The sequence below is a fragment of the Panthera uncia genome, chromosome F2 (assembly GCF_023721935.1).
Source record: "Panthera uncia isolate 11264 chromosome F2, Puncia_PCG_1.0, whole genome shotgun sequence".
NCBI lineage: Eukaryota > Metazoa > Chordata > Mammalia > Carnivora > Felidae > Panthera > Panthera uncia.
In genome coordinates this window covers 45,661,492-45,672,421 of record NC_064812.1, presented here as the reverse complement: position 1 = coordinate 45,672,421, position 10,930 = coordinate 45,661,492, and the positions used below count along the sequence as shown (strand labels likewise).

At 38.2% G+C, this 10,930-nt stretch overlaps 1 protein-coding gene across 1 annotated transcript in view; it reads left to right on the top strand.

Moving 5' to 3' along the window:
• The window catches only part of DECR1 (2,4-dienoyl-CoA reductase 1), a 39,877-nt gene extending 29,362 nt beyond the window's left edge, over window positions 1–10,515 (top strand). The window contains exons 6-10 of the mRNA XM_049633594.1: window positions 2,461–2,560; window positions 7,386–7,458; window positions 9,596–9,742; window positions 10,200–10,262; window positions 10,363–10,515. Coding sequence (XP_049489551.1) covers window positions 2,461–2,560; window positions 7,386–7,458; window positions 9,596–9,742; window positions 10,200–10,262; window positions 10,363–10,422 — 443 coding nt within the window. The 3' untranslated portion in view covers window positions 10,423–10,515. The remainder of the gene's footprint in view (window positions 1–2,460; window positions 2,561–7,385; window positions 7,459–9,595; window positions 9,743–10,199; window positions 10,263–10,362) is intronic.
• The last annotated feature ends 415 nt before the right edge of the window (window positions 10,516–10,930 follow it).

Here is a 10,930-nt window from a genome sequence, read left to right as displayed (position 1 = left end):
TTTTTTGAGAGAATGCCAGCATGAGCGGGGAAGGGGCAGAGGGAGAGGGACAGAGAGAATCTTAAGCAGGCTCCACATCCAGCACAGGGGCTTGGTCTCACTACCATGAGATCATGACCTAAGCCAAAATGAAGAGTTGGATGCATAACTGACTGAGCCACCCAGGTACTACTGTCAGTGAATATATTTTTAATATCTGTTCCCTTGTTTATGTTTTTTACTGTTTCCTCTGGTTCTATTAAGATTTTCTCTTTGGGGGGGCGCCTGGGTGGCGCAGTCGGTTAAGCGTCCGACTTCAGCCAAGTCAGGATCTCGCGGTCCGTGAGTTCGAGCCCCGCGTCAGGCTCTGGGCTGATGGCTCGGAGCCTGGAGCCTGCTTCCGATTCTGTGTCTCCCTCTCTCTCTGCCCCTCCCCCGTTCATGCTCTGTCTCTCTCTGTCCCAAAAAAAAAAAAAAAAAAAAAAAAAAAAAAAAAAAAAACGTTGAAAAAAAGATTTTCTCTTTGGGGAACCTGGTTGGCTCAGTAGGTGGAGCATGTGACTCTTGATCTCAGGGTTGTAAGTTCACGCTCCACATTGGGTATGGAGATTACTTAAAAATAAAATCTTAAAGAAAAAAAAGATTTTCTCTTTATCACTGGTTTTGAGTGACTGATATGATATGCCTTGGTATGGTTTTCTTTGTATTCATCTTACCTAGGATTTGTTTAGCTCCCTGGATCGATACAGATTTTACCAAATATGAAAAGTTTTCAGTCTTTATTTCTCCAAGTGACTTTTCTTCCCCTTCCTTCTGGGACACCAATTGTACATATGCTAGCATGCTAGATACTGTTCTACAGCTCACTGAAGCTCTGGTTATTTTTTTCCCTTCCCAACTACTTTCCTTCCACTGTCCTCCATTTTCACTGATTGCTGATGCTATGTCTTCAAGACAGTGGATCTTTTCTTCTACAAATAAGCCCATTCATTTAATTTTTCATTTCAGATAGTGTATTTTTTTTTTTTTTTTTTTTTTTTTTTTTTTTTTTTTTGCTTTAGAATTCCTATTTGGTTTATTTTTGTATTTTTATTGATTTTTTATTATACTCATTTTCCTTGAAATCTTTTAGCATATTTATAATATCATTTTAAAGGTCTTTGTCTGCCAATTCTATCTTTTGTAGCATTTCTGAGACTCTATTAACTGATTTTTCTCCCAGTTATGTTTGTGTCTTTTTTGTGTAGCGATTTTTGACTGCATGCTATGAATGTTATGTTGTTGAATGTGTGTGTGTTTATTAAAATTTTCCTTTGAAATGTGTTGAGTTTTATTTTAGCAAACAGTTGTTACTTGTGGATCAGCTTGGTCATTTCGGTATTCATTTTTAAGCTTTATTTGCATCCGTGTAGGGTAGTCTTTACTTTTGAGCTAATTTAACACTCCTAGTAAGGCATGGCCTTTCTGAATTCTCCACTAAAAGTCCTGGATGTTCAGTGAGGCTACTTTGAACTCCCTTCTCTCCCAGCCCTATGTGAAGTCTGGGACTTGTTCAGCTTCCAGCTCCCTGGCACTTATTCTTCACCTGGCCTCGTGAAGTCTCGTCCTAGACACGGACAGCTTGCTGTTTGACCAGACTCAAAGAGACACTGTGCAGATTTCTAGAGTTCTCTATCTGCATACTTCTCTCCTTGGGGGATCTCCCCTCACAAATTCCAGCTTCCTCAGTCTCCCCAAACTCTGATCTCTGTCTCCTCAACTCAGTGAGAATGCCATATTTCGCTTGTATTTCTCTTCCTTATCTCATAGTCTATATAGTATATGTGTACAGTGTGTGTGTGTGTGTGTGTGTGTGTGTGTGTGTGTGTGTAGTATTGTATGTTTGTGGTATATATTACATTGTAGAGTATATAGTATATGTATCGTACCTTTAGACAAAAATCTGGGGTGGCCTTAGGGCTCACTTCATGTGTTTTTCTTCTCTCAGGGGTCACTGTCTTTCCCTGCCTGCTGCATGGTATCTGAAAATAGTTGTATCATGTAATTGTATGTGTTATGCAGACGTTTACAGGAGGAGGGCAAGTCCATCGTGGCTGGAAGCAGAAGTCCCTGCTAATATAGTTGTGATTCTAATTTATTCTTACTTAAGTGGGTGCTTGGTTAGTGGAAATCCCATCCAGCTGACTATGCAGGGGGTTATATAGGGCCATGCCTCTGAGGTTTGGGGCTCGATATTGACTCACCCGGTATAGAATGTCATTTAAGCACAGACTAGGCCGCCTTGATGGACAGCAAGATTACTAGCAAGATGTAGCAGTTTTAGAGATTACTCTTTCATTAATTTAGGGCTACTGAAGTTTTACAAAATGCTACATTTTTGTTATATCCTCTTGAATCAGATCCCATTCTTATAAACCATGTTTTCCTGACGTGCATAGATTTGGCCATATTGTTAATTACTATATCCTTTTCCAATTTCAGGAGCAGCATTTCTTGCTATTACAACCATCTATGCTGAAAGTGGGTCGGGTTTTGTAGTACCAAGTGCTTCTGCCAAAGCGGGTGTGGAGGCCATGAACAAGTGAGTACTCCTATGTTAATCTCATCACTGAAGATAAACAGTGTACTTTGGTAGTTCATGGAGCTAAATTTCTTCATTCTAGTCTCCATCCAGAGAAAAGTAAAACAAAGATTAATTTGGATTTACTTGAAAACATACTTTCTGTTTCTTGGATGAGTCCTATTTGTCAAGGTCAGCACTGCCCGATAGAACTTTCTGCGGCAATGGAAGCGTTTTATAACTTGGCACTATCCAACAGCCGCATATGAACCTTTGAATTGTGGCTACAGTGACTAAGAACCTAAATTTTATTTAATTTTAATTACTTTAAAATGAAAATTAAGATTAGATAGCTACATATAGCTAGTGGCTATCATATTAGATAGCACAGGAGTACAGCCTTTTTGTTCTCCCATATACCTTTATCTTTAGTCTATTTCTGATCTCTATTAAACACACCTTCATCCTTTTATTGTACCTGCTGTGTGAGATTCATAGGACTAACATAAACCAGTCACCACTGCCAGATCTTGTGGCCTTTTCTCAGCAGCATATGATAGCTCTTTGAATCTGTTCCCCATCAACCTTTGCCACTGTTTTTGTGGTAATGTCAGTTGTCATCATGGCTTACTGTAATAGCCCTCTAATGTGTTTCTCTGCTACCAGTCTTTTCCCTCTTTATTTTTTATGCATATTCCCACCAGAATCATCTCTCTAAAAATACGGGTATGCCTATGATACTCCCTAGCTAAAATCTTAGATCATTTTTCCATGACTCTTTAGAATAAAAGCCAAAACTCATTATGGCATTCTAAATAAACTGGTCCCTGACCTTTGTTTATTCACTGATTAATTGGATAAATATTTATTTTGTGCCTTTTGTGTGCCTGACACTATGCTGGGTACCAGGGATACGATACGATAGTGATAGAATAGTCCTCACCCCCACCTGAGTGTATAGTCTTATGCCATTTTTCTTGTGTCTTAATTTCCATTGAACTGTTCTGTATTTCCTTAAATATGCCATGCATTTTTTATCTCTCTGTGCTTGGGCTATGCTGCTGTTGGAATTTGCTGTGATATTTTCCCTACTTTCAAGGCTGTCATCATATCACTTCCTCTGTGATGTTTTCTCTCATTTCTTTAGAACAGAATGAATTATTCTCTACTCTCTGCACCCTTAAAACTTTATTTTAGTCTAGTGAGAAGACTAACACACCAATAAATAAATGCCACCCATTGTTATAGATTCTAAAATGAAGGTAGTGTACCAATGAGGGGCACAGGGAAGGACACGCAAGACTACTCTTTAACATCCTGTCCAAGCTGTCTGACTTCCCTACTAGAATGTGAGTTCTGTGAGGGAGAAGCCTTATTCATCTCCATATACTTATTTCTTGGCAAGGTCTGATGTGTAGCTCTTGCTCCTTGCTGGCTGAACTGCACAATTATTCTTTCCCAAGTAGTCTCAAAATTCTTTTTAACGTTTAAATCAGTAACATATATTTATTTGAGATACAAAGACATATTACTATACTTATAAGTCGAGTCTTAGTGTGAATAGAGATAATTACCTTTTTTTTAAGGTCAGATGGTATTAGAAATAAGGAATTAGAACTTGACTATTTTGGCATCATTTGTACAGTATCACTATTTGTCTTGGGTGCCTGGGTGGCTCAGTCGGTTAAGTGTCCAACTTCTCTTGATTTCGTTCGGCTCAGGTCATGAACTCATTCGGGAGATGGAGCCCTCCATCGGGCTCCGTGCTGAGCATGGAGCCTGCTTAAGATTCTCTCTCTGTCCCTCTCTCTGTGCCCCCCACCCCCATCACGTGTGCGTGCTCTCTCAAAAAATATTTTTGTCTTGTTAGGACCTTTGATCTTGTTAGAAGTTTCAGTTTCATGTCCTTTAAGGTCTATGATTCTGTGCTGCTTGTTCTTTTGTTTTGTTTTGTTTTGTTTTATTACTGCATAGTGTATTGCATGAAATAGATACTCAGTAAATGTGTACTTCCTCTCCAGCCTGCATTCCCATCAGTTCTTTTCTCATACTTTATGGTACATGGTCCTACTGAGTAAGGCCTTATAAGTCCCCAAATACTGCATGTTGTTTGTGCCTTTGTCCTTCACTCATTCTGGCCCATATGCCTGGGCTATCTTTTGTTTTCCATCCTATGCTCTGGTATCTCCCATCCTGTTTTCCTCCCCCTTGCCTCTCACCATAAACTCCTACTCCTTCAAGTGTTAACTCAAATATCACCTCCTCCAGGAAGCCTTCCTTCTCACTCTGAGTAGACTCAAGTACTTCTTCCTTTAAGCAGTCATGGCACACCTTACATAGTTCCCAGAAGAGTAACTACTTTGTGATATAACTGAGCTGGCTTCTTTTGAGAGAATAAGACTGCTCTCTTGAGAGCAGAGACTGCCTTTCTTTGAGGGTAAGCAACACTTATAAAGTGTTAGCAGCTCACAGTAAGTACACGATAAACATCTGTTGATTTAACAACAATAATGGCTAACATATAATGAGTATATTGTGCTTAGCATCTTGTCACGCAAAATGAGCTGATGAGGTGGATTTCTTATCATGTTATCAGAATATAAACTAGTTTAATGAGAGTTAGGACTGGAAAAAGTTTATCTGTTGCACCTCTCAGCAGAGATCGGATGGCTTTTCCTCTAGGCATGTTTCCTTAATAGGTTGCTCAGTTTTTCACAGGAAGCCATAAACTCTGCTTGGCTCGGTAATTCTGTTAGGACATGAAGTTACTACTTTCCTAGCAATTTGGAGCAGATGCACTACAAGTACATGCCAAGGGTAGGTATGGTCATGAATTCTGTCAAAGGTATCACTCAGGGAAGCAATCTTTATGTATGATTTGCCCCAAAGAGATGCAATCCACCCATTCTCTAAAATGCACCCATGGATTAAGACAGATTAACAGACTGTGTTTGGAGCACCTGCCCTCCCACCCCCACCCCAATAGAATGAATTTTGCTGAATTGCTGTTTGTGGGGTTTTTTTTTTTTTTTAATGTTTATTTATTCATTTTGAGAGACAGAGAGAACACACATAGGAGGGGCAGAGACAGGCAGAGACAGAATCCTAAGCAGGCTCCATATGCTATCAACCCAGAACCTGTCTCAGGGCTCAATCTCATGAATGGAACCATGAAATCATGACCTGAGCCAAAATCAAGAGTGAGAGGCTTAACCAACTGAGCCACCCAGGCACCCTCTGATTTGGCCTTTGAATTGATCTTGTTGGGTCATGTTAATTGATTTCTTGTAGTTCCATAAGACTTATCTCTTTGTATCTATTGTAAATATTCAGTATTGTATTATTACATTACACAATTTTCATTTTAGAAGTCTTCTTGAAAGAAGTGTTTTTCTGATCTTTTTTTTTTTTTTTTTTTTTTTTTTTAATCAGGAACAGTTGTGCTTTTCCTGAGATATTAGCTTGCTTTTTCCTTATGGGCACTGCAAAGTGTGTAACTGATTAGGTTTCATTTTTGCATAGTGTCATGGAAAGAATGGATGCAAATTTGTGACCCACGTATTGTGATTATATGGAATGCCATAGAACATTTAGGTATTAGCTCCATTCTTGGTTCCTTTGTGTTTCCTTATCCTTTTTTTATCTTCGTTCCTTCTTTCCTGCCTTCCTTCTTCTTTTTCTTTCCTTCAAATGATTTTATCTTCCTTATTTGCATTATTTATATATTTTTCAATGGTTACCCTAAGTCATTTTTTAAAACTAGATTAAGTATATATAGACACAAATGTACATATGAATATAAATTCCTAAAATGAGACAATAAAAGTTAAGACCTATCAAGTAGGGTTTTAAAACAGATTGCTTCAAGTTTCCATGTTTTCTATTATTGTTATATTTTGTGTCATACCATTTAGTAAGATTTTGTTAGGTTCCTATTTCCTTTTGAGTGCAGTTCAACAATTATATTAAAGCCTCATTAAACATGGATATAGATAGTATTTTATATCTTTGTAATTCATCTCTTACTTAAAAGCACTTGTGATGCTGTAAACATTGTAATCCAATGGCCTATATATAAGTCAAGCTATTTTGGACTTTGTACATGTAGGACTGAACTCCAGAAGATGTGGGGGAGGGCATGCTTCTCTCACTCTTCATGCTAAATTGTGATACTCTAATAATGTATTTTGATATTGGACTTGGTTTGGCAGTGTAAATGGTGGGTGGTAGAGCATAGTGATTATGGAAGGACACTAAAATGTAAATGTGGTAGGGTCCCCTCCCTAAGGAAAGAAAAGAAAAAAGAAAAAAACCTCAAGGCAATCTGTATACGCATGTATACGTATACATGACAACATCCTTCATGACCTTGTAACATGGGACACTTAATCAGACTACATGTTTGTATGTTACCATATGTGGGAGACAAAGAAGTAAAAAATATGTAAAAAACTATGCCACGTGGTGTTCGGGGCTCAGTTCTTCAGAAATGAACCCAACTGAGCGATGCTGGCACAAATAAAGTTGCTTCCTGGAAAGAAAAGCCTTGGCGTCAGGACTCTGTGTGAGAATCCTGCTACATAAATAGTAGATATTAAAACAGAGTGATTAAAGGTACAAATTCTGGAGCTAGACCACTTAAAGTTGATTTACTGGCTGTGTGACCCAGAGCAAGTGATTTAACCTCTCTGTGCCTCAGTTTCCTTGTCTGTAATATGGGGAATAATAATAGTACGTACTTCGGGGTTGTAGTCCCTGGCATGTAGTGAGCATGCAGTGAGTCTTGGTTGTTAGCATTTTTAGCATATAGTGTAATATTTCAGAATCTACGTTTTTTAATTTTTAGGTCTCTTGCAGCTGAATGGGGTAGATATGGACTACGATTCAATGTGATTCAACCGGGGCCTATAAAAACGAAAGTAAGGTTTAGTTTGCCTAGTAGCTCATTGTGAATGATTAAGGAATGAAATATTGATAGAAATATTCTGATTGTTGTGTGCAGGACTTGTCAGAGATGTCTGAGCTTGGGGCCCTAGTGGTAGAGAAGAGGGTTTTGCCATTATCCACTATAAGTAAGGAGGTGGACAGGAATACAGCAGCTATATAATTTCTTGATAAGATCTATTTCAGTGTCGTAATCTGGGATCTTTTGTGCCATCAGTTTTGGTATTTTGTCTGATTTGCTTCAGTGATCTGTTATTACCCTATATTTCTTAATCTTCACCGTATTTTAAGGAGTCTTTCTTTGATTGACATCCTTTTTTTTTTAGTTCCTGGAAATGGAAGTATATTTTTATTTTAAGAGATGTTCTAGAAGGTTCTCTGCTCTTGTGATAGGTAGCATTTTCTTTGCTCACGTCTCTGCCTTTCACTTTCAGACACTCAATTATGCATGCCATTTGACTCCCATGTCTCTGATTACAAATCTTTCTGATGGCGTGCATTTCACCTATAATTAATAATCATTACAGATACTGACTGCAACTTATAATGATCACTAGTGCTGTTACGGTTGCTGCTCAGAATGTCCACAGGTTCTGTGTTCTCTCACACTGCCCCAGATAACTTCCCTCTCACTTTCTGTTTTCATGTGAAGCAAGAATTTACAACACTAACTGGCATATAGCTCTGAAGGCCTCAGTGAAGTGTGATCACTTGTTCTAGTTGTATCAATAAATACTTTAGAAAATAATGCTAGGGAGCATTTGGATTGTAGGTAGTTCTGGGTATTAAATATCAACGAGGAAATGCCTGTATTAGTTTCCTTAGCAGCTTGAAGGGGGGGGGAAATGGAAAGGAGAACTACCTGAGTGACTGAAACTTGACTATCTTATTTGACACTTCAATAGTAAAGAGTCTAATACAATTAATGGAAAAATAACTCAAAAGCATGTATTAACACACGTGATTCAGGGCAGCACTGTGCTGAGCGCTATCCGAAGAAAACCCTGGAGTCACAGAGCTTCTTTTTAAGCCCTCACTAACTAGGAAAGATCACCTGCATTTTATTTACTTATTTAACATATATTGAGTGTCTGCTGTATGCAAAGGTGCTGAGAAAATACAAAAACATTTGTGACAGAGTCCTTGCTGTCAAGGAGCTTACAATGTAGCAATAGAGGTATAGGTCCTTGTGATCAAGGAGCTTGCAGCGTAGCAGTAGAGGTATAAATTGTACACAGATAACACGCATGTAGCTTTAAAGAGTTTAAAAGAAAATTGAAGTCTAGAAACTCTGAAGCAAGCACTGGTAGAGCCAGGTAGCCCGTTGCTACCCTTTGTCTCCACCGGTTGATTTGTGCGCAGGGAGAGCTGGAGGACCCCCCAAGGGGCCTCCTGAGGGCTTGCTCTGTCTCATACCTGTTTTATTGAAGACAGCTGTCACCTCGGCTCCCAGGCATTGATACAGAGAAACCCAGTCTTTTGTGTATTTATTTTTTGATCCGCACACATACGTACTTCATCTTGGTCCGCACCTTCATATCATTAACAGAAGGCAGACATTGTTTGGCAAATTTAGTTTTTTGTTTTTTTTTTTTTCTTTTAAGACCTACTTGAATTTAGTATTCCTCCCTACTTGTTTTCCTCCTTTCCAATTATTTTGAGAAGAAAGGAGGAGAAAAGGAATTTCCCCTGAAAGGTTTCCTATTTGAGGTACTTTTGTGATTTCTAAATCAAATGACAATATCACTACTATGTCCTGCACACTGGGCTTGTAGGTATTTCCGAGTACTTTCATACACCTTTTCTCCTTGGATGCTTATAACAGTCTTGTGAGGTGGCTAATGACAGGTATCCTTATTTTATGGATGAAGAAAACAAAGGTAAAAAGGTCATATTTTCTGGTAATTTTTTTTATGTCAGTATAAGATAAAATGTCCTGCTTTGAGCTAAAATGAATATGGAAGAATTTGGCAATCTCCTCTGTTGTTTACAAGGCCTAAGGTATGAACAGGCTGCCATAGTAATATTCCATTGCTTACAAACTTGTTTCTTAGATAGGAAAGGAGTTGCGTTAACAAAAAACGCGACCTAACTATTTTCTTAATATCTAAGGGTGCCTTTAGCCGTCTTGACCCAACTGGAGAATTTGAGAAAGAAATGATTGACAGAATCCCCTGTGGTCGGCTGGGAACTACAGAAGAACTTGCAAATCTTGCTGCTTTTCTTTGTAGTGACTATGCTTCTTGGATTAATGGGGCAGTAAGCATTGTTTCTCTTAACTTTTGGGGGACGTGGATTTGGGGTGGAAAGGCATGTTGTGGAACCAGTCCTGACAATATTGAATATAAATATGATTTAAAATATTTATTTAGCTGCAAACAATATAAAATGTTAATGTAGATTGTTTAGCCTATGGAATTTTTTCATGGATAAATTAATTTTATTAAATGCAAATTATCTTGGAAGACATGCCTTTAAGATGATTTTTAATATCGGGTAGAATTTGAAATTGTGGAGATGGGGGGGGGAAAAAGGATTCTAAAATGAGTTAATCAGATTAGGTTTAATCATCACTTTTGTCTTCAGAATTTGGGCTTTGATTGAAAGTGCCGAGGAGATGTTCCATCCAATCAAGATGAGAGAATGTCTAATGGTTCAGAACCATTTTAAAAGGCGTTAGTTTCAGAATTTTTGCTTTTTTTTTTTTTTCCTTCAGGTCATTAGATTTGATGGTGGAGAGGAAGCATTTATTTCAGGGGAATTCAACAGTCTGAGGAAGGTAATGCCGTTTTGTGAATATAATATAATATTAGCAGCTAAGATACTAAGCTTTAAAAATATGCAAGAACCACATTAACTTGGCTTTCTGTTTGTGTTAGGTCACTAAGGAGCAGTGGGACACAATAGAAGGACTCATCAGGAAGACAAAAGGCTCCTGAGATCACTCTGGCCTTCATCTTGGTTACAGTGGAAATGATACAGTCTATGATCTTTTGAATATTTTCAAGTCTAATAAATTGTTAACAAACAAACACGGACTGGGTGTGTATCGTGCTGGGCCAGCTCTAGGTATACATTTTATATTTAAATATCTGTAAGATGGGAAATTATCCCTTCAGAAGTTTTTTTAAAAATAAAAAAGGCTAGTGAGTAAAGGCTTTGGTGGAGGTAAAATGCTTGGAAATGCAGAGAAGGAAACAGATATTATAACTTGAAAAAGTCAGGAGAATCCTAATGGTCAAAGTAGCATTTGAGTTACATATTAAACCATGCCTATGGGGATGGGGCCTAAAAAAACCAAAGTAGAGGGTATACAGTAGATTTAATGGACTCTGCCTTTTCATTATATTTCCTTTTTTTAAATGTTTATTTGTTTATTTTTGAAAGAGAGAGCGTGCGTGCTAGCGGGGAGAGGGGCAGAGAGGAGCAAGAGAGACAGTCCCAAGC